The sequence below is a fragment of the Melospiza georgiana genome, chromosome 22, assembly GCF_028018845.1.
Source record: "Melospiza georgiana isolate bMelGeo1 chromosome 22, bMelGeo1.pri, whole genome shotgun sequence".
Lineage (NCBI taxonomy): Eukaryota > Metazoa > Chordata > Aves > Passeriformes > Passerellidae > Melospiza > Melospiza georgiana.
This window is the reverse complement of record NC_080451.1, coordinates 6,646,265-6,665,902: the sequence shown is the minus strand read 5'-3', so window position 1 is coordinate 6,665,902 and position 19,638 is coordinate 6,646,265. Positions and strand designations below refer to the sequence as shown.

The 19,638-nt window shown below is 46.0% G+C and overlaps 2 protein-coding genes across 2 annotated transcripts; both read left to right on the top strand.

Moving 5' to 3' along the window:
- The first annotated feature begins 1,267 nt into the window (after positions 1–1,267).
- Positions 1,268–6,517, top strand: KIAA2013 (KIAA2013 ortholog). Its single transcript, XM_058039290.1, has 2 exons — positions 1,268–2,263; positions 3,244–6,517. The coding sequence occupies exons 1-2, from the start codon at positions 1,297–1,299 to the stop codon at positions 4,101–4,103; spliced, it is 1,827 nt and encodes a 608-aa protein (XP_057895273.1). The 5' UTR covers positions 1,268–1,296; the 3' UTR covers positions 4,104–6,517.
- Positions 6,518–9,397: 2,880 nt separating this feature from the next.
- Positions 9,398–15,750, top strand: LOC131092608 (chymotrypsin-like elastase family member 2A). Its single transcript, XM_058039392.1, has 8 exons — positions 9,398–9,440; positions 9,657–9,745; positions 10,679–10,776; positions 11,677–11,805; positions 12,995–13,131; positions 13,816–13,961; positions 14,874–15,026; positions 15,724–15,750. Exons 1-8 carry the CDS (start codon positions 9,398–9,400, stop codon positions 15,739–15,741), a joined length of 813 nt encoding a protein of 270 aa, XP_057895375.1. The 3' UTR covers positions 15,742–15,750.
- Positions 15,751–19,638: the final 3,888 nt, after the last annotated feature.

Genomic DNA, 19,638 nt, shown 5'->3' with positions numbered 1-19,638 from the left:
CCACTGCCACTTTTCAAAATCTGTAAATGTTAGTCAGAAATTAAACACCCTTCTTTTTACCTTGGAGATTCCAGTGTCTGTGTCATTTTATTTCGTGTCCTGAAGTGACACCAGCCCATTGAAACCTGCAGTGAATGGGGCCTCATCCACTGTTTGGGATTCCAGTGCTCTCCCCACCCACTCCCCAGTCAAACAGCTCATTCGCAGGAAGAAATTAAGAATGTGTCTCCTCTGTTTCCCTTTTTTTTTTTTTTGATCCAGTTCAGTGCCTCAACCTGGTTGAGATTTTCCCATTTGACTTTAACTCACAGTGTTTCTGCCTGACTTTCTTGAAACTCGTTTTGTCTTTCGAGCACTGCTCTGGATACAAAGCCTTCCTGTGCACATCTAAGACACCCGAGGAAGTTTGTTCCTCTATTTACGACACAGTGGGACAGAGTCTGATAGAAAAAACTTCCTTTCCTGCATAGTCTGTGGTGGCAAGCCACTAAACTGCCACGGGAACTACGGAAAACCCCTCCAGGCCTTTTCGATCGGTGCAGTGACCCGGGGAGGAGACAGAGAACCTCAGCCCTGGGCTGCAGCTGCCCGAGGACACCGCAGAGGGAGCTTGACAGGGGTGCCGGGGGGCTCCTGGTGCCGGGGATCCGGAGCTGAGGGGGCTCGGAGCCGAGAGGGGTCCCGGTAACGGGAGGGGCAAAGGGGGACCTGGAGCGGGGGCGTTGGAAACCGGGAGCTTGGAAGCCGGGGCTTTGGCAGCCGGGATTGCTGGCGGTTCCGGGGTTTTGCAGCCGGGATCCCGGCGGTTCCGGGCTTGTTGCCAGCCGGGGTTCGCGGCGGTTCCGGCGTTTGCCAGCCAGGGTTCCCGGCGGTTCCGGGGCCGTTCCCAGCCAGGTTCCCGGCAGTTCCGGGGTTCCCGGCGGTTCCGGGGCCGTTCTCAGCCGGGTTCCCCGCGGTTCCGGGGCCGTTCCCAGCCAGGTTCCCGGCAGTTCCGGGGTTCCCGGCGGTTCCGGGGCCGTTCCCAGCCAGGTTCCCGGCAGTTCCGGGGTTCCCGGCGGTTCCGGGGCCGTTCCCAGCCAGGTTCCCGGCAGTTCCCGGCGTTTCCCTGCGGTTCCGGGGCCGGGCCGCGTCTCCCGGCCAGGCGCCCCCTGAGGGCCGGAGGGCGCGGCTGTCGCAAAGCGCCGCCAAGCGCCGCCAATCGCTGCCTGTGGCGCGGCGGCCATGGCGGCCTAGGGCCGGTGCGGCGGGGCCGGGGCCGGGACGGGCTGGGCCGGGGCTCCCCCGCCGCCGCCGCCCATGTGGCTGCAGCAGCGGCTGAAGGGGCTGCCGGGGCTGCTGTCCAGCAGCTGGGCGCGGCGCCTGCTGCTGCTGCTGGTGCTGCTGCTCGTCGCCTACTGGTACCTGGGCGCGGCGCGGGCGCGGGGCGCGGGGCGCGGGGCCGAGCCCTGGGGCCCCGCCGCGCTCTGCCTGCAGACGGCCTCGGGCGCCTGGCGGGAGCAGACCCAGCGCGGCGATGCGCTGCCGCTGCCTGAGGAGGCGGCCGGCGCCGGCGAGCCCCCGGGGCTGGCGGTGGCCGGGAACGGGTTCCTGCTGCTGGACGTGTCGGCGGGGCGGCTCTGGGTGCGGCCCGCGGGGCCCGCTGCGGGCGCGCCGCTCGCCACGGAGTACCCGGCGCTGGTGCGGCTGAGGGCGCTGGGCGGGCGCGGCGAGGCGCGGGCGGCGCTGGCGGCGCTGCGGGACGGGGCCGTGCGGAGGTTGCGCTGCGTGCAGACCGGGCCCGGCTCCGGGGACTGCGTGACGGTGCGGGAGGAGGTGGTGGCACACCGGAGCCGGCCGCACCTCTACCTGCAGCGCATCCGCATCGCCAACCCCACCGCGCGGGTGGCCGCCTTCGAGGCCTCGGCTCCCGCCGCCGCCTCCGTGCCGGGCGGGCGCTTCACCACCAGCCTGGAGAAGGTGGAGGAGCGGCAGTTCCTGCTCTCCTCCGGCCGCCTGCTGCTGGCCGGCAGCCCCAAGGTGGTGCTGGTGGTGGTGGCTGCCAAGAAACTCGTGAGCCGGGTGCAGGTCGCGCCCGAGTCGCACTTTGACGAGACCCTGCTGTCCGTGGTGTACACGTCGGAGCCCATCGAGGTGTCCAGGCTGGAGGAGACCTTCAGCAAGCTGAGGGAGGCGGCCAAGAAAGAGATGCTGGAGGTGATGCAGATGGGGGTGGAGGATCTTTTCCAGGAGCACCAGCAGACCTGGTCTGACTTGTTCATTTCAGGTAAGGAAAGTGATGCTTAGCTTCCATGGGGTTGCTTTAGAGAGTGTCTGAAAGCTCCTGGTTGCTGTAAGGTCTCCAGAGGCTCTGGTCTTCCTGATGAGTTGTGGGTTAGTGAAACAACATTTCTGGTTTGGAACCCAGCTTATCTTAAACTGGAGTACACCTGACCATGTATAGAAAGTGATAAAAGAACATTTATAATCATTATTCTGTGTGTGCTGCTTTTCGTGGCTTCAGGAACTTCACTGATTTGCCCTACATGTCAGTTGGAAATAAAGTGACCTTTAGTGATAGCGTAAAAGACAGATTCTGCATGGAGGCTAAGGGCTATTCTCCAAAGATGCTTTTTCTTAAGATTTTAATGTCTTACATAAGAGTAGCTGACCAAATAACGTCGAACTTGTTATTTTATAAAAAGATTATGTTCTTTTGACAGATCATTCTTGCAGAGTCATGATGACAGGCCTGTAAGGCATCTGTATATTAAGTTAGCTTTGTCTTTAGTGAGAGCTTGGCTCTCAAACTGCCAAGTAGCAAAGAGAGTATCTTAGACAAACACAAGGAAACATTTCACTTTTGGTACTACAGGACACGAAACAACATGAGTGCACACACTGCTGCTCTCAAGGTGGAGAAGGGAAGTTTATTTTCTGATTCCAACATTTATAGTTTTCTAAAAGTGACAGTGGATTGGAGGGTGACAGTGCCGCCTCTCCAATGACACTGGACGAACCAACAGTTCATCAAATTTCTCTTCCTCTATAAAAGAATGCAAAACAATGAGTTATTTACAGAAAGTGTGTGAGAAAGTTTGTTACAAGAATGTAAACATCAGAAGGCTTAGAAAATCTTGAAAAATCAGTGTGACACACTTTGGTGTTTTATGGATAAAGAACACCATGTTGAACATCAGTGTGCGTGTTTGATCTTCTTTTCCTTCTAGTTAATTCCTGATTATTGGTTGCTTTCTTTTGCTGCAGGGATTGAAATGAGGAAGATCACAGATGCACACACCCCATCCAGTGAGACTGTCAACATGACCCTCTACTACGTGCTGTCAACTGTGCCAGCCCCCCTGCTGGACCCTCTCCTTGCTGGTGAGGACAGGGAGAGGATTGAGGCCAGCCTGAACTATGCTGACCACTGCTTCAGTGGCCACGCCACCATGCACGCCCAGAACCTGTGGCCACCCAGGCTGACCAGTGTCACCCAGATCCTGCAGCTCTCAGACCTGTGGAAGCTGACTCTCCAAAAACGGGGCTGCAAGGGCCTTGTGGCAGCTGGAGTGCACGGGCTGATGCAGGGAATGGTGCTCAGCTTTGGGGGTTTGCAGTTCACAGAAAACCACCTTCAGTTTCAGGCTGACCCTGACGTGCTCCATAACAGCTACTCCTTACGTGGCATCCATTACAACAAGGACTTGATCAGTTTAGCTGTTCTCCTGGATGCTGAGGGGAAGCCCTTCTTGCATGTGTCTGTGAAGTTCCAGGAGAAGCCTGTCAGACTGTATGCCTGTGAGGCAGGCTGTATGAACGAGCCCGTGGAGCTCACCTCAGAGGCACGAGGCCACACCTTCCCTGTCATGGTGACCCAACCCATCACACCACTGCTTTATATCTCAACAGATCTGGTCCACTTGCAGGACCTGAGACACACACTCCACCTAAAAGCTATTCTAGCTCATGAGGAACACATGGCCAAGCAATACCCAGGCTTACCCTTCCTGTTCTGGTTCAGTGTGGCCTCCTTAATTACTTTGTTTCATTTGTTTCTGTTCAAACTCATCTACAACGAGTATTGTGGGCCAGGAGCCAAGCCCCTCTTCAGGAGTAAGGTATAAAACTGCTGCTTTTGGCTGCTGTCCTCTGGGTGTTGTCAGCCTGATGTTGTGTCAGCTGTGCCTGGGCAGGCTCTCTCTTGGACTGTGAGGATTTTCAGTCTTTCTTGAAACAAGCAATCTGTGACCTCTTGCAAGGAGGATTAGGGCAGGGATTGGAGCAGTAGAGCTTAGAATCGTTAGAAAAGATAAAAGATAAACTCATCGTCTGTCCTTAGACATTTGTGAGGCTGCAGGTGGAGGCAGACACAGCTTTCTGTCCTTTTCCCACATCAGTGTAGGACATGGCTTGTTTCTGTGCCAGCAGTTGCAGCTGTCATGAAGTGATGACTCTTGCTGTCCAGAAGGCATGTGAGAGAGCTGCTCTTCTTGTCTGTACTGCTGTGTGGAGACCTGCACACCTGCCTGCCTGCTCTGAATGTGTGAGGTGTCCACAGCAGCACCCAAAGGCAGGCTGGTGTTGGAGGTGAAGCTGCTGACTTGCTGGGACTTGTGGTAGGTGTTCATATTATAAACACTGTGCAGCCCTCCATCACACCACACTTACCACCAACATTTTGGGAGGAAGCTGAATTGGTGTTTCTCCCAGTCAGACAAAATGCAAAGCTGTGTTAAGGAAAGTCCTGAATGCTTTTTACTGTGAGTTGAAGGTTTTGGCTCCAAGCTGATCTTACCTGGGTGTAAAGAATTTCAAGTTGTTCTGAGTTGCCTTGGAAAACTTATTTGCTGTAAAAACTTAGCACAGAATAGACAGTAGATGGTGAGTTCTGTTCTTAGAACTGGGAATTTCTGATTGTGTGTTGATATGAAGTGGAAATGCAAGACCAGACTGGTTTGCTGTGTGAGCTAGTTGTGCTGTTCAGAGGCTTCCCTCCTGAGGGCTGAACTGAGTTAAATGTAGCTTTCATTTAGAAAAAAAAAGGAGCTGATAGTTAAACAGCTGTCAAAGGAAAAGTTCTAGCTATAGATTGTACTGTTATTCCAAATTATAAAATCAAATTTGATTTTGGATAGCTAAGGCTGAACAGAAGGTATTGAACTAATCTTGACAACTGTAAGTGAGCTGGAAGTTTTCCTGTCAGCTCACTGGTTTTGTCATTTTGAGCACTGGAGTTCAAGCCTGATCCCAAGCAGGTCTGAATACTTTTGATCCAATAAAAGATTGAGTAGGAGGTGCTTGTAGCCAGACAAACTAGGAAGAGGTAGGATAGAAATGTAAATCAGACAAGTGCAGTTAGAAGCCTCTGATCATGATCAGCACCTCAGTGCAAAGGGAGGAAGGGGTTAGGAGGTGGTGTCAGTTATTGTGTAACACCCCTGAAATGTGTCCTTGGAATTATGTAATTGTGTCCTCTCACTGTTGTCTATCCAGTTGCCTTTGTCATCTCCAAGATTTGCCTTCTGCCTTTACCAGTGACCTGTTAACCCTTGCTGCAGGTGGCTGTCCCCGACTCTGCCCGCTGAAGTGCCCGGAGGCTGCACAGCCACAGCAGGGCTGACCTGGCTCCTCATCCTCCTGGGCACTGCAGAGCACACAGCTCTGCTGCCTCCTCTCAGCTGGACCTACTTCAAATGAAGGTGATGCAGAACTTCATTCCAGAAACAGGGAAGAGGTGGAAAGCATCTGGAGCTCAGATCTGTAGCAGTAAGCAAGATAGATGGTCTTGAAATAACACCCTGTTCCACTCCTTGTCCAAGTGAACTTAGTCCTGCTTTCAGCCTCCATTTGCACAACACACCTGGCAATATTGCAGCTGAGAACAAGGAGCATTTGAAAGCAACAATCCTTCTGTGCCTTGCTATTACAGGAATCTGAGACTTGGAAGGTGTGGTGATTCAACTGTTTATCCCAGAAGCTTGTGTAACAGATGTGTCCTTTCCCTGTAAGCTGTTCAGTTCCCTAGGAGTAATCTATTTGGTGAAAATACTTGAAGATATACTAAGACCTTGGATATTTTGATCTGTTTGGTTTTGGTTTTTTTTATTTCTACAGAAAAATAAAGGATAATGATTCCCTTCTGAGAGTTAACTAGAAAACTTTGGTGTAACTTTCTTTCTGGTATACAGTTTGTAATTTATTGCCTGGGGGGAGGGGGAGTATGTTAATTTTTCCTCCACTTCAATAACAGTCAATTTAACTGTCAATATCTAACAGTCTTAACTGTCAATAAGTTCTGGTAACAGGATTTTCAGCCTTTATGACTGTAGAGTGCAAAATCAATTTAATGAAATTGTTTTCTGGATATGCACTTGGAAATGCTGACCTACAGGTTTCCTATTCTAAGCCTATTGAGACTTTGTGCATTGATTTGTTTTGGCTATGGGGGAAGACACCCCACTTTCTAGTGACTTACAGGTTGTTTGGTTTTAAAATACCAAAGCTGTTGTTTCTAAATAAATACCTTTCAGTCTAATCTGACTGCTGAAGTGTGGTTGGGTTTTTGTTGGGTTTGTGTCTGTTCTCTCCTGCTGTTGCACCCCACCCAGCTGAGATAAGCAGGGCCTTATGTTACATCTGTGGCCAGTATAGACTTCAAATACAGTGTGGAAAATAATATATAAATGGATATAAGACAATTTGGAAGGCACAACAAGTGACAAAAACACGCTGGGTAAAGCTCATCTCCAATTTCTTGCTCATTATAACCTTGTTCTGTCCTGAGGAATGAAGGCCAAGCTTTACTTTGAAGAACACAGAAACAATCCCAGGGAATCATCAAGCAGCAGTTTAAACAGCCACCCAGCAAGTAATAAATTTGGCACAGTTGGTGGTCCCAAGATAAAACTGGGTCAGGATTTAACTTCAGATTTTCAGAGGGGTTACTGTCTGGTTGCAGATGAAAAACATCCCTCAGGAAATCAGATTTCAATGTCTAAGTTTTCTGCAGAAAATTCAGTTTACAAATTAGTACAGCAGAGTTACTGCCCTTCAAGGGAATAAAGATAAGGAAGCAACAGAGTTCATTTAAGTTGTACACAGGTACATTGTGTATTAAAGGAGATATTTTCTATTTGCTTTAACAGAACATACCAGAATCTCCTTCTCTTTCTCACCAAAGTTCCATGAGCTGCTTAGTTTCTGTGAGATATCTGGCATGAAGATGATAAGAGCTTCCAGGGGGTTCTTTCCAAGCCAACATGGTATCAGCTGGAGGCTGAGCCATTTTGATATTTCCTGGCAGAATTGCCAGAAGCCTGACACCCATGAAAACTGTTCAGGCCTGGAAAAGATGGATAAAGCATGAACAGAACAAAAAACAAAACACAAAACAGCTTTGAGAGTGTCTAATATTAAATATATTAGGATTCCTTGAGAATTTCCTCCGTAACAAAAGAAGTGTTTCAGAATTCCTCCATGAAGAAAGGGGAAAAGAAACAGCATTTCTCTATTTACAGCATGCAAGAGAGCACAAAGTTATATTTGTGTACGTTAAATATTATGATTCCTGAGAGAATTTCCTCCATAACAAAAGAAGAGTTTCAGAATTCCTCCATGAAGAAGGGGAAAAAGAAACAGCATTTCTCTATTTACACTATGCAAGAGAGCAGATTATATTTGTGAAATGCAGAAATGCTGAAAGAACTAAACAAAATTCCACATTTACAAGCACACAACAAACAAAGCAAGTTAAAATAGTTACTGACCATCTGAAATTTATACTTTTAGTTGGAATTCATGAAAATGACAGTGACATGGAAGTTAAACTGAGCAGCATAACATTGTTTAGCTTGTAAATGCAGACACTAAGAAAAGAGCCAACAAATGAATGGAAAAAAACTTCGAATCTCAATTCTGCATGGTTAATCCTGGTTTGTGCTTTTGACAGATAATAAATACAAGATGCCAGAACAGGGTTTGGTTGATGCAATTTGCAATTCAAAATGCAGCTTCCTCAAGTGTTGTTGTCTGGGTAGGAAAATACATTCTTGAGAAGCAGATAAAACAGCAAAGCATTCTGTGTTCCTGCCTTCCACATGTGTGCTCCAGGCATTTTTCATCCAGCACAGTATCTACTGCTGAATGGGAGCTCTGGAAATCAGGTTTTATGCTGCTTATTAATCTTGACATTAAACATTAGATTTATTTCAGCATTTTTGAACCCCTTGTTTGGTGTCTGTGTGCAACACAACTCTGGTTGTAAAACTGGCATTATGATATTTGTTTCCATTCTAGTAAGTTGGTTTTCTATGAGTGTCCTGGTTTATGGGATGGAATTTTTTTTTTCAAATAACCAGAGAATGGTTGGTGGATGGAAAGGTGAGAGAGGATGGAAAATTCCTGTAGTAGAAGTAAAAAGAAATAGAAAAAAGATAAAAAGGGGCAAGTGAAAGCATTGATATCTAGTCACTGATCTCAAATGTCAGTAATGAATTAAGATACTTCTTTTTGTGGCAGCATCTCTGGAGTGGTGTAAATGCTGCTCTTGCCTGTTTTGTCATTTGTGGGTAGAAGTGTTTTGCTCTTCTCATTGACAAGCTCACAGTGTTTTACAGTTCTGCTCTGGGGGTGCACAGGCTCACTTGCAATGCTGCAGGGAACCCTGTTCTCTTCAGGGAACAAAGGGACATAGGAAAGGAATGGAGTCTGACTCACCGCAGCATACCAGGATTTCAGCTTCTTCATGGACAGCTGTTTCTTTGTATGGCTTGAAGTATTGCTTCAAAGCTTGAAGTTCCACTTCAAAGTGGTTGGAGTCTGGTTTGCTGAAGAAGTCTGGTGTGCGGAAGCACGTTGCAACTTGATCTGGAAAGAAAATACAGTTTTCAGTCAGTACAATGTGGTAGATACCATTCAGTTGCACACAAAACAAAAGCAAACCAAGACCCCAAACCAAAATCAAATCCCAAGGAGTTGTATAATTGTACAAAAACTAAGGTAGGAGGGGAGCCTCTAGATATCAACGAATGCAACCCCAACACATCCAAATCAATCACTGTCCCAACAGATCAGTCACTTACTGCTGACATATCACCAAGTGTTAGAATAATTAATTTAACATTATCCTTCTGTGGACACCTTGTGATGAAATTTCAAGGCAATGGAAATGCACACAGCTGCTACAGATAATAAGCATCAAATTTGGAATTATATTTAACCAATTTGTTTGTATAGCCTGTCTCCAAGGTCCACCTAAATGAGGATTTTATGTACATAGATAATTATTCCACACTGATACAAGTTTTCTATTGATATTGGAATAGCTCTGCATTTAAAGTCATGTGTTCCAGAGATAAAGGACACTGTATAAAATGGCATGGAGCTGAGCCTTCAGCCTCCATCACCAGCAACTGGCACCATGCTTGGAATCCTCTTTGCTCTGTTAGCTCTGGCCTCTGCAGGTACGTGCCCAGCTTCTGCTTTAATTTTAAATGATCAAGTTAATTAAAATCTAAAACCAGCTTTCCTTTTCTAGACAAATTCTGCTTCAAAGGAAAAAATACAGCAGAGGATGTTCATTACAAGGGTCTCTTGAAAGAATAACTGGATGCTGTGCTATTGGATATGATACAGATATTTTTCTAAACCTTCTTTCATCCTATTTGTGTGTCTTCTAGCCTTTGGCTGCGGGGTTCCTTCCTACCCACCTCTTGTGACCAGAGTTGTTGGAGGGGAAAATGCAAGGCCATACAGCTGGCCCTGGCAGGTTGGTGATTCTGTGCTTTCTCTGCAACTGCTGGGGCTGTGCTGCCTCTGCACAGCACAACTGAACTGAGCAAAACCACCTCTTAAATTCCACTTGATGCATCTTGCCTGACACCTTTTGTCTCTTCTGTTCTGATCAAGCCTGAACTTTCCAATCTTCTTTAAAAAGCTCTGAATGTGCTGCATTTTGCTGGTAATGTTTAGGTGCTCAGTTTGTGGTCACTGGGAGTGGGGCTGCTGCAGAGCCTCATCCCTCATGGGCACAGCTCTGAAAACAGGTGAGCAGCAGTGAAGGCAGTGAGCCATGGAGTGCCCAGGCACTGACAAACCACCAAAGGGACCAGAGGGGTGCAATGCATGGACATGAGGGGGGTAAAATGTTGGGCTAAAGAGCAAGAAGCTTGAAGCTCTCTGATGTGATATGGTGTTACTCTGTATGGGCAGATGCTTGAAGCCTTCTGATGTGGAATGATGTTACTGTGTGTGGGAGAATGCTTAAATCTTCTGAAATTCTGTGTTGTGGCTGTCCTGACATGGGAGAATGCTTAAATCTTCTGAAATTCTGTGTTGTGGCCCTACTGACATGGGAGAATGCTTAAATCTTCTGAAATTCTGTGTTGTGGCCCTACTGACATGGGAGAATGCTTAAATCTCCTGAAATTCTGTATTTTGGCCCTACTGACGGCAGCATGTGCTGTGACACTCCTGCAGGCTCTCATTTTAAGTCAAGTAGACTCGGGCTATTTAAGCAAGATGTATTTTAAAAATCAAGCTTTGGATGACAGGGAATGAGGAAAAACCTTTCTGTGGCCAGGAGTTGGGAACTCCAAAGCCTTCCACTATCAGCAAGTTGTGTTCTGGGTGCAGGAACAAAGCACAGTGATGAAAAATGAGTAAGTAAAAGCCTGAACCTTACCTGTTTCCTTGATCCCAGGTCTCCCTTCAATACTATGCCAATGGCAAGTGGAGCCACACCTGTGGGGGAACCCTGATTGCCACCAACTGGGTGATGACAGCTGCCCACTGCATCAGGTGAGTAAAATGAAGGTAAATCTGACCCAGGAAGCAGCACTTGAGCAGAAAGAAATGAGAAAACCATATCAATGCCAGTTCTCCCTTTCCCAGTTGAAAGCTCTGAGTTTTGCATCATATCTTTTGATTAATAGTCAGGAGAATGACATCTCTTTATTTTCCTAATGTAAAAGGGGAAAACCCCCAGTTACCTGAATTATATATTCTTAATTTCCATAAACAAACCACAAACATCTTTCTGTTTTCAAGCTGCTATTAAAATTCAGCTGTGTTGTCTGTTTCTGTAATTTATGCCAGTGAGATCCACAAGTTAACTAATCAATCCACTCCCTGAAGAAATAATCACAAATATGTTGAATATATACCAATATTTTTCAGTAAACTCTTCATATTGTGTGGAAAACAAATGATCAGGTACAGCAATGTCATTGCATCATCAAAGCTGCTTCCACAAACACAACCCCATTTTGCTCTGGGGTTATTGTAACATTAATTCGTAGCAAATATTATAAATATGTAATATGAAACATGAAGGATTGACTGCATGTTATTATTATAAATCCTGCGTATTCTATCTGTCACACAGTTATTTATTATTGAAGTTATTAAAAAGAAAGTCCAAATTGTTACTGCATTGAAGAATGTGAGCTGAATATTGCAAAGATTAGAGGCACCTTGAGTTTATTAAAGAAGCCTTGAGCAGGAGTTGAGAGGACAGCTCAGAGATTAAATAATTATCAAGTCCAGAACAAAATCTTTGCCCATAGCAAATCACTGGCTCGATCCAGACAAACCTGCCTGTGAAGAGAGATTGCAGTCAGGGGTGTTCTCATTGAATCTCCCAGGAGCCAAAGGTGCAGCTGCATAACACAACTGAGTGTTCATCCTTTTCTTGCCCAGCTCTACTATGACCTACAAAGTGCTGATTGGAAAATACGACCTGTCAGCTACGGAAGCAGGATCAGTTGCAGTTTCTCCATCAAAGATCATTGTCCATAGGAACTGGAATTCAAATAATGTTGCCAATGGGTAAGCTGGTGGAAGGTATTTTTTCAGTTTTTAGGTGGAGGGTAAAAATCAAACTGCCTGAATCCCAACCATCTGGAGTTATGGTAATTAAATTCATGTTTAGAGCCTCCTGTTCGTGTCCAGTTTCTACCTTCCCCCTCAGAGAATACAAAGCAATTAACAATATTGATTTTTTACTAATTAATAATGTTTCCAGAAGCCGTTTTCATGTTCATGCTTGGGTCAGAAGCTGTTACATGCAGTGATATCTCTTGTACAATGAAAGGGAAAGAAGGATTTTATACAGCATTCTTTGAAGCCCTCCTACCAGCAGCAGATACACAGAATTATGAAAATTAATATCCCTGTGGCTGAAGGACCCCTGTGTCCTGCTGCAGGCTAAGGGCAGTAACAAAGAAATCCTCCTTGGACTGAGTCCTAACATATGCTTGGTTTTGGTGGGAAAAAAAACTATAAAAGACAGCTCTCTTCCATCAGGAGTACAGGCAGTTCTGCAGGGAACAGCCTCCCAGTCCATGAATTTCCCATTAATTGCTTTGGGGTGCAGGAATATTTGCTGTTCGTGCACTGCCCCCTTTGCTCCCTTGCTTCTCTTTGGAATAGGCCTGTGGTGTTTGTGAGGTCCCCATGAGAATCTGACTCTATGTTCTCAGAAGGCAGATATTATATCATATTAATATAATATATATTAATATTATATATTATTAATATATAATATATAAATATATTATATTATATTTATACTAAAATTATACTAAAGAAAGGGAAGGATACATCAGAATTATCATCCTTGTTAATAGTCATTCCCATTATTAACAAGAATGATAATGAAAGCTCGTGACTGACTCCTCAGAGTCTGACACAGCTGGACTGTGATTGGTCATTAATTAAAAACAATTTACATGGAACCAATCAAATATTCACCTGTTGGTAAAGAACCCCCAGCACCATTCCAAAGCAGCCAAACACAGCAGCAGCAATCAGACAATTATTATTTACATTTTTCTCTGAGGCATCTCAGCTTCCCAGGAGAAGCAATTCTGGCAAAGGGATTTTTCAGAAAATACCACGGTGACATAGGCCAGGTGCTGTGTGACTGCTGAGTACACAACTCAGGTTGTGTTTTAATCCATTTTTGAAACCTTTTCACCTTCCCTTTCTCTCCCCCACCGTGCGCGTGTGACCACAGGTACGACATTGCTCTGATCAAGCTCTCTCAGCACGTCACCCTGAGCGACAAGATCCAGCTGGCCTGCCTGCCCGCTGCCCAGACCATCCTGTCCGCCAACACTCCCTGCTATGTCACTGGCTGGGGAAGACTGCAGAGTGAGTATTTGGCCATTTGCAAAACCATGAAATAACAAAAAACACCTTTCAGAAGCTCCTTCTCCTCTGAGGTTGATGGCAAAGATTGTTAATGGCGCTCAACGTCCCCTCGAAACTCAGTGTAGTGAGGTAGTTTATTATATTAGGCCCCACTTCACTCACACATTATGATTTTTCTTTTTGAAATTTATTTTCCTTGTAACAGAGCTGGTAATGCACCTGAGGGGCCTTTATTGAGCTTTTAGGAGCTATTGTAATGCAAATGTTAGTAGTGTGCAGACAGGTGCATTTGCTAATCCCAACACACCTGATGAATGCCTGAAGGCACACAAGGGAATAGATGTGAAGTGAAGGAAATCCCAGAGTTGAGCAGAGGTGTCAGCTTGGCTCAAGAGGGAATTCCTTGAGGGATAAGTAAATTGCAAACTCCTGAAAATAGAGCAGCTCTTTGTTTCTCTAACAATGAGACGGTTTTTAATGGAATGCAAATTTTTAGTGAGTGAAGGCATATATGAAAGAATGGAACTAAGGGACACTCATACCTATAACAGCTTCTCCTTTGATATAGCCCCTGTGGAGTGCCTCACCTGGAGTGATGGTACCCAGACACCATTTAGCAGAGCACTTTTATTCTCCCTTCAGTGCCAGCTGCCCCCATGACTCTGTGTTTCTGCTCTCTCTCAGCTAATGGACCCCTTCCTGACAAGCTGCAGCAAGGCCGTCTGCTGGTGGTGAATTATGCCACCTGCTCCAGCTCTTCCTGGTGGGGAACCACTGTGAAATCCACCATGGTTTGTGCTGGTGGGGATGGAGTCATCTCCAGCTGCAGCGTGAGTCCACTCTCAGGGCTTGGGTTTAGATTATTGAGTTTTGGATCTGTCACAGACATCTTTTCATTAAAATCCTTTCGTTAGGATTTTTCCTGCTGAAGCTGAGAAGTTTCAGCAACAAAGTGTAAACAATGGTTATCTGCTGCTGTGGAATGCAACAGGTAGATCCACGATTAATCTCTTGTAGATGTTTGGATTTACTGATCACTCATGGCAGAGCTGCTCTCGCTTTCTGCCGGGACACAGATCTTTGTTTTTCATTCTTTTCTATTCTTAGCTTAGCTAGCCTTCTGAGAACTTTTCTTTCTATTCTTTTTAATATAGTTATAGTGTAGAATATATATCCTAAAATAATAGATCAAGCCTTCTGAACACGAAGTCAACATTCTCGTCTCTTCTCTCACCCTGAAAACCCCTGTGACCACCGTCACAGGGATCCCTGATGAGGGGAGAGAATGATGCATCTGACTCCATCTTATCAGAAGGCTAATTAATTACTTTATTACACTATATTATTCTATATTATATTACATTAAATCTAAACTGAATTTGCCAAGCACTTAACTCTGCACACACTGCACAGAATCTCGTCAGCGACAGTCCTGACACACACACACACACCTGGCCCTGATAGGCCAAGGAAACAAAGCACCATCACTTTGGGTAAACAATCTCCATATTGCATCCTACTTTTGCACAAGCACAGGCACAGCAAACGATACGAATTGCTTTTCCATTCTCTGAGGTTCAGAGAATGTGAAACCCAGAAATGTCCTGGGGAAGAATCGCGCCTTGCTTTTCTCTGCGAGGAGAAATGTGCTGACACTGAGCAAACAGTCCTGATGGGAAGGAAAGGTTACAAACCCCACAGAGGAGCTGCTGACACTCTGACTCTGTTCCCCTTCCTGCCAGGGTGACTCTGGTGGCCCGCTGAACTGCCAGAGGGCTGATGGCACCTGGGAAGTGCACGGCATTGTCAGCTTCGGCTCCTCCATCAGCTGCAACTACTACCACAAACCCTCTGTGTTCACCAGGGTCTCTGCCTACAACAGCTGGATCCAGCAGGTGAGCAGCTGCTGCACAAAAACTTAAAAAACAGGGTGACATCCACACACCTGGCTGGGCAGAAATCCTCACTGGGACTTCTGCCCCCGGCAAAGGGAGCTGAGTCACTCCTGATTCAACCACTACCAATTCAAAGTATCTTCCTCTTAAACAGATATAAATTTTTTTTTTCGTTTATTCAAATAAGTTTTAGTAGTAGGAATGCATTCTCCCTTTATCCTAGAGCTATATTGTAGTCAAAAAAAATTACCATATATTTCAGACACCTGGCTGTGCTGGGGCTCTCTCACTGAGATTTCTGCCCCCTGCTAAGGGAGCTGTGTCACTCCTGATTCAATCATTACCAATTCAAAGTATCCTCCTCTGAAACAGATATCAAATTATAAGTTTTGATAGTAGGGATGGATTCTCCCTTTATCCTAGAGCTTTGTTGCAGTCATAAAGATTGACCATATATTTCAGAAGTGATTGCTCAAATTTGCATTCATCAATGCACTGATTGTTGCAATTGCATCCTAAAGGGTAGAACATGCAGCTCAAGTCTGGAATGTCAAACATCTTTTAATTTAATATGAACTTTAAGGAGCAAAAAATCTTATTTCACTTATTTAAATCCTGTGACTTGGACACAGCACATACTGTTCACGAATTCCTGCAGCTCATGATCTGATTTTTCAATTGTTTTACATTTTTATAGGTTATGGCAAGCTACTAATCCACTGAGACCTGGATGAGAGATACCAAATGACCTGTGATCAAAAAATCCTGTGAAATTACACTTTTACCAATACAGTTATTAAACCAAATGCTAGTTAAATAAACTGCATTTTTCGCATGATAAATCAAATGTGTCTCTCATTTTTTCCTGACTGTTGGCAAGCCCAGAGCCCGTATCTGGGGATAACACTGGGTATTTTCCTTGTCCTGCTGAGATCTGTCTGGCACGTTTGTTTGTGGCACAGTCCCTGCCCTTGGGGTGGTGTTAGCTTTTCATACTCAAAACTACGTGTACTTCATTTACAATAATTTTCCAATACCTATAAGAGGAATTGTGGATTTGTCTTTACAAACCAGCTGTGGGTCTGCTGGTAGATAAAACCATCATCTGGAAGCTAAAGGAAACAATGGGAAGGATTCCACTGATTGATGAATGGAAAAAGATATTTGCTTTTACAAATGAACTTTAGGTTTGCTGATAAATGAAATGAGACATTGAGAGATGAAAGAAACAGTGGGGAAGAAAAATCCCTAAATTCAGTTAGAATTAAAAATGAAAAGGGAGGGTTGTACATTAGAGGGAAATCTTTGGGATCAGGCATTTTGGGAAGTCTGAACCTCTCAAGTACCTCAGCCAATGGGGAAGAGAGAAGGGAAATGTGGCTGGGAAATTGGGAGAAAAAGGAGGCTGCATCCTCCAAAAATTGGAGAGATCCCAGGGGAATGCCCCATGGCCTCTCCCTTGATTGAAATAAGGCCAGAAAGGGACTCCTCTGCCTCCTTTTTGGACATAAACCTCTGGTGTTGGTGGATTAATTTTCCTAACACCTATCACCTATGTTAGACACTCTGCCTCTGCTCTAAACCAATCCAAAAGTGCCACCATCACAGCAGAAGAGGGAGGACAAGAAGAAGAAGAAGGAGAAGGAGGACAGGACACACCCAGATCCCTCCATCTTGCCTCCTGAACCCCCATCCTAAAACCCCAAAATTCTACTTTTTCACCCTGTGACAAATTAACTGTCACTCTTCTCAAACTCCTGTGGCTTGTAACTCCTCACACAAAGCTGGGAATTGTTTCCATGGGTTAAAACCAAAGGCACAGGTGTCTGTGACTCCATGCCAAGGTCTCTGAGCCCCCTGCCAGGGTCTGGACTCCCCCAGGGCAGCCAGAGGGATGTCCTGGGCTCTGACACCCCTCTGCAGAGCGTGGGCAGGGGGAAGGGTCAGAGCATCACCAAAAGCACCTGCAGGGGCTCGGGAGGAGGTGCAGGGAGGCAGCAGCAGGAGCCTGAGGCTGGGGTGGCGCTGCTGGAGCTGGGGATGCCCGCAGGGAAGGCAGCAGAGCAGCCCGCGGGTCCCTACAGGTGAGTGTGATGCTTTTACAGAGAGCTTTTACACCCGGCATCTCGGATCTAGCAAGGGCTAGCTGTTGAATTTCTATGGCACTAAATAGTAATTTAGTTGTTCGCGCTGGGTGTTTGGTGATTTGCGCTGTTCACATTATTGGCATCCTATCACCACACGTTCTTCCCCTTTTCCCCCCAAACAGCCCCTCCAGATGTGGATTCTTACAGCAAGAGCCAGCTCTGAGGGCAGACCTGTCTCCCCCATGGCCCTGCTGTGCCTTTTTTAGTCATTCAGGTGAAGAACTCAGCTCCTTTTTTAGTCATTCGGCTCAGAGTGGGCACTGTCAGCTGCCACGCTGGCACAAACCTTTTGCTTTGTTTCAGAATGCATTGAAATTGTTAAATATCACTGTTAGTGATATATAAAATAACACAGTTGTGGTTACAGGAACTGGAAGAAACATTCTTAAGATCAGACAATGCCACTGGTTTCTTTAAATATTTTTTTAAATTATTTTTTTTCAGGTGTTTTCCCTCTTCCAGTGCTGGTGGTAGAAGAACAGTTCAAAGGATTTTGACAGCATGCATGGTCTCCCTCTGCAGCCTCCTTGGGGCCATTTCTTTCGATTTGAGCAACAGCTTGGAAATGTGGAAAGACACAGGCAAAGCCCTTGAGGAGCTTTCCTCCTGTGAAAAGCTTTGGGCTGCTCACCTCATCTCTGTCCTGCAGCAGGAGAGGCACAGCTGGCTGCTCCCAGCAGCAGATCATCCCATCCCAGCCAGGAACACATCATCCCATCCTCACCTTTTGGGCAATTTAAACTCCCTCTGCATGGCAAGTGAAGCACAGCTGTACTGTGAGGATTGCCAGTGCAAGGAGGAGAAAATCTCCATCTGTAGGTTTTACACAGCTGACCTGAGACACAAATTGAACGTCTCAGGGGGTGCTGAGGCCAGGCAGGTGCTGTCCAGAGCCATCTCTGAGCTGCTGGAGCGTTTCAGGAGTCCCCATGAGGATGTCCAAGCCATGAGACACAATCCTGACTGGGCAGACACGGTGGCTTTCAAACTCTTGCTCCAAATCAGAGAAGCTGTGCTCAAATCCCAGCCAGTGCCAAGCCCTGTGAGCCTCCAAACCACTCTGCACCAGCACTTTGCCACTCTGAGCTATGCTCTCTTCTCCTCAGAGACTGCACATAAGTGCTGGACAGACAACATCAATCTGTCCCTGCATTTCACCCATTTTGAAGGAATCCCTCTCTTCACCCCATCCCTGGGTGATTTTGTGTCCCTGGAAGCCGCGGCGAGGGGATTGCATCGCGCACAGAGCTGCGTGCTGCAGGAGGGGCAGGGAAAGCTGCTCAGGAAATCCAGGGAAATCCTGTCCACAACCAGCCTCAAGATCAGTCTGCTGGTGGTTGCCTGCCTCATTTACCCCATTGTGCTGGTGTCCTTCAAGCAGATGACAGATTGGATCCACAATTATGCCAGGAACCTCAAGGAAAAGACAGAGGACCTGAAAAGGGAGAGGCGCCTGGCTGAGGACCTCCTGCACCAGATGCTGCCAAAGTCTGTGGCCAAGCAGCTCAGGAAATGCCAAAAAGTTGAGGCAGAAAACTATGACCAGGTGAGAAAATGCAAAGGATGTTGCCACCAAGGGTATAAAAGTAATTATTCCCCTAAAACAGCACCTACCTTGTCACAGTTCTGAGCATCCTGGGGCTGCAGCCGGAGTCGGGCGTGGAAGGAAATCCAAATATTCCCATTGGCTTTTGGAAAGAGCTGTGCAGCGTGCCATGGAGCACCCAGGCTGGTGGGGAAGGAAGAAGAGCTGAGATTTCCAAATTCATAGCTTTGGACACCAAATATCCTATACTGGCAAATTGTCTTGGTGTTTAGGAGCCTCCCACAACAGTCAGCACCACTGGATCGTGAGTTCATAGGAGAAAGAAATTAATCTCCTCCTTATAAAATATCAAGAATAAAAGAATTGCTGCTGCCAGTGTTGAATTTAGCACCTGTGCCCTGAATCCTCCTGCTACAATAATTGCAATACTATTCTCTCTTTTTCCCTAGACACCCCCTTACTTTCAGCTGTGAAACACAGTACAAAATGTCTGCATTTAATCTGTAGGTGTCTTTATCAAAACAACAACCTGTAATTGCACAATTAATTATAATCCACAATAGTCATGACATCAAAAGTGCTGAACCAAGGCAGAGTGACAAGGTGGCCCCTCCAGATTAATTGGTATTAGCAAGGATGATTTGAGTTTAAACACTGACACAATTCAGACGGCACAGAGAAGAAAATTCTTTGCCAACAGCTGCAGCACACATTTCCTCAATTCTATTCTTTCTTTTATGTTTTATTTTTTTAAGTTATTTTTTTCTGTGAATTACTTGATCATGACAAACACCATTTGAAAATGAAACAAAACCCAGTTAATATTTTCTAATTCAAGAAGAGAGAAGCCAGCAACTGAGATTTAATTTCACAGGGTTCTTTGGTGTTTAGTTTTATCCCTATCACAGTTTAAATCGTT

Excerpts from the sequence above, each read along its gene's own strand:
- KIAA2013 (XM_058039290.1), top strand. The coding sequence starts at position 1,297 with ATGTGGCTGCAGCAGCGGCTGAAGGGGCTGCCGGGGCTGCTGTCCAGC. Across the intron at positions 2,264-3,243 it reads GTCTGACTTGTTCATTTCAG|GGATTGAAATGAGGAAGATC; the intron begins GTAAGGAAAGTG and ends CTTTTGCTGCAG.
- LOC131092608 (XM_058039392.1), top strand. The coding sequence starts at position 9,398 with ATGCTTGGAATCCTCTTTGCTCTGTTAGCTCTGGCCTCTGCAG. Across the intron at positions 10,777-11,676 it reads ACAGCTGCCCACTGCATCAG|CTCTACTATGACCTACAAAG; the intron begins GTGAGTAAAATG and ends TTTCTTGCCCAG. Across the intron at positions 11,806-12,994 it reads TCAAATAATGTTGCCAATGG|GTACGACATTGCTCTGATCA; the intron begins GTAAGCTGGTGG and ends GTGTGACCACAG.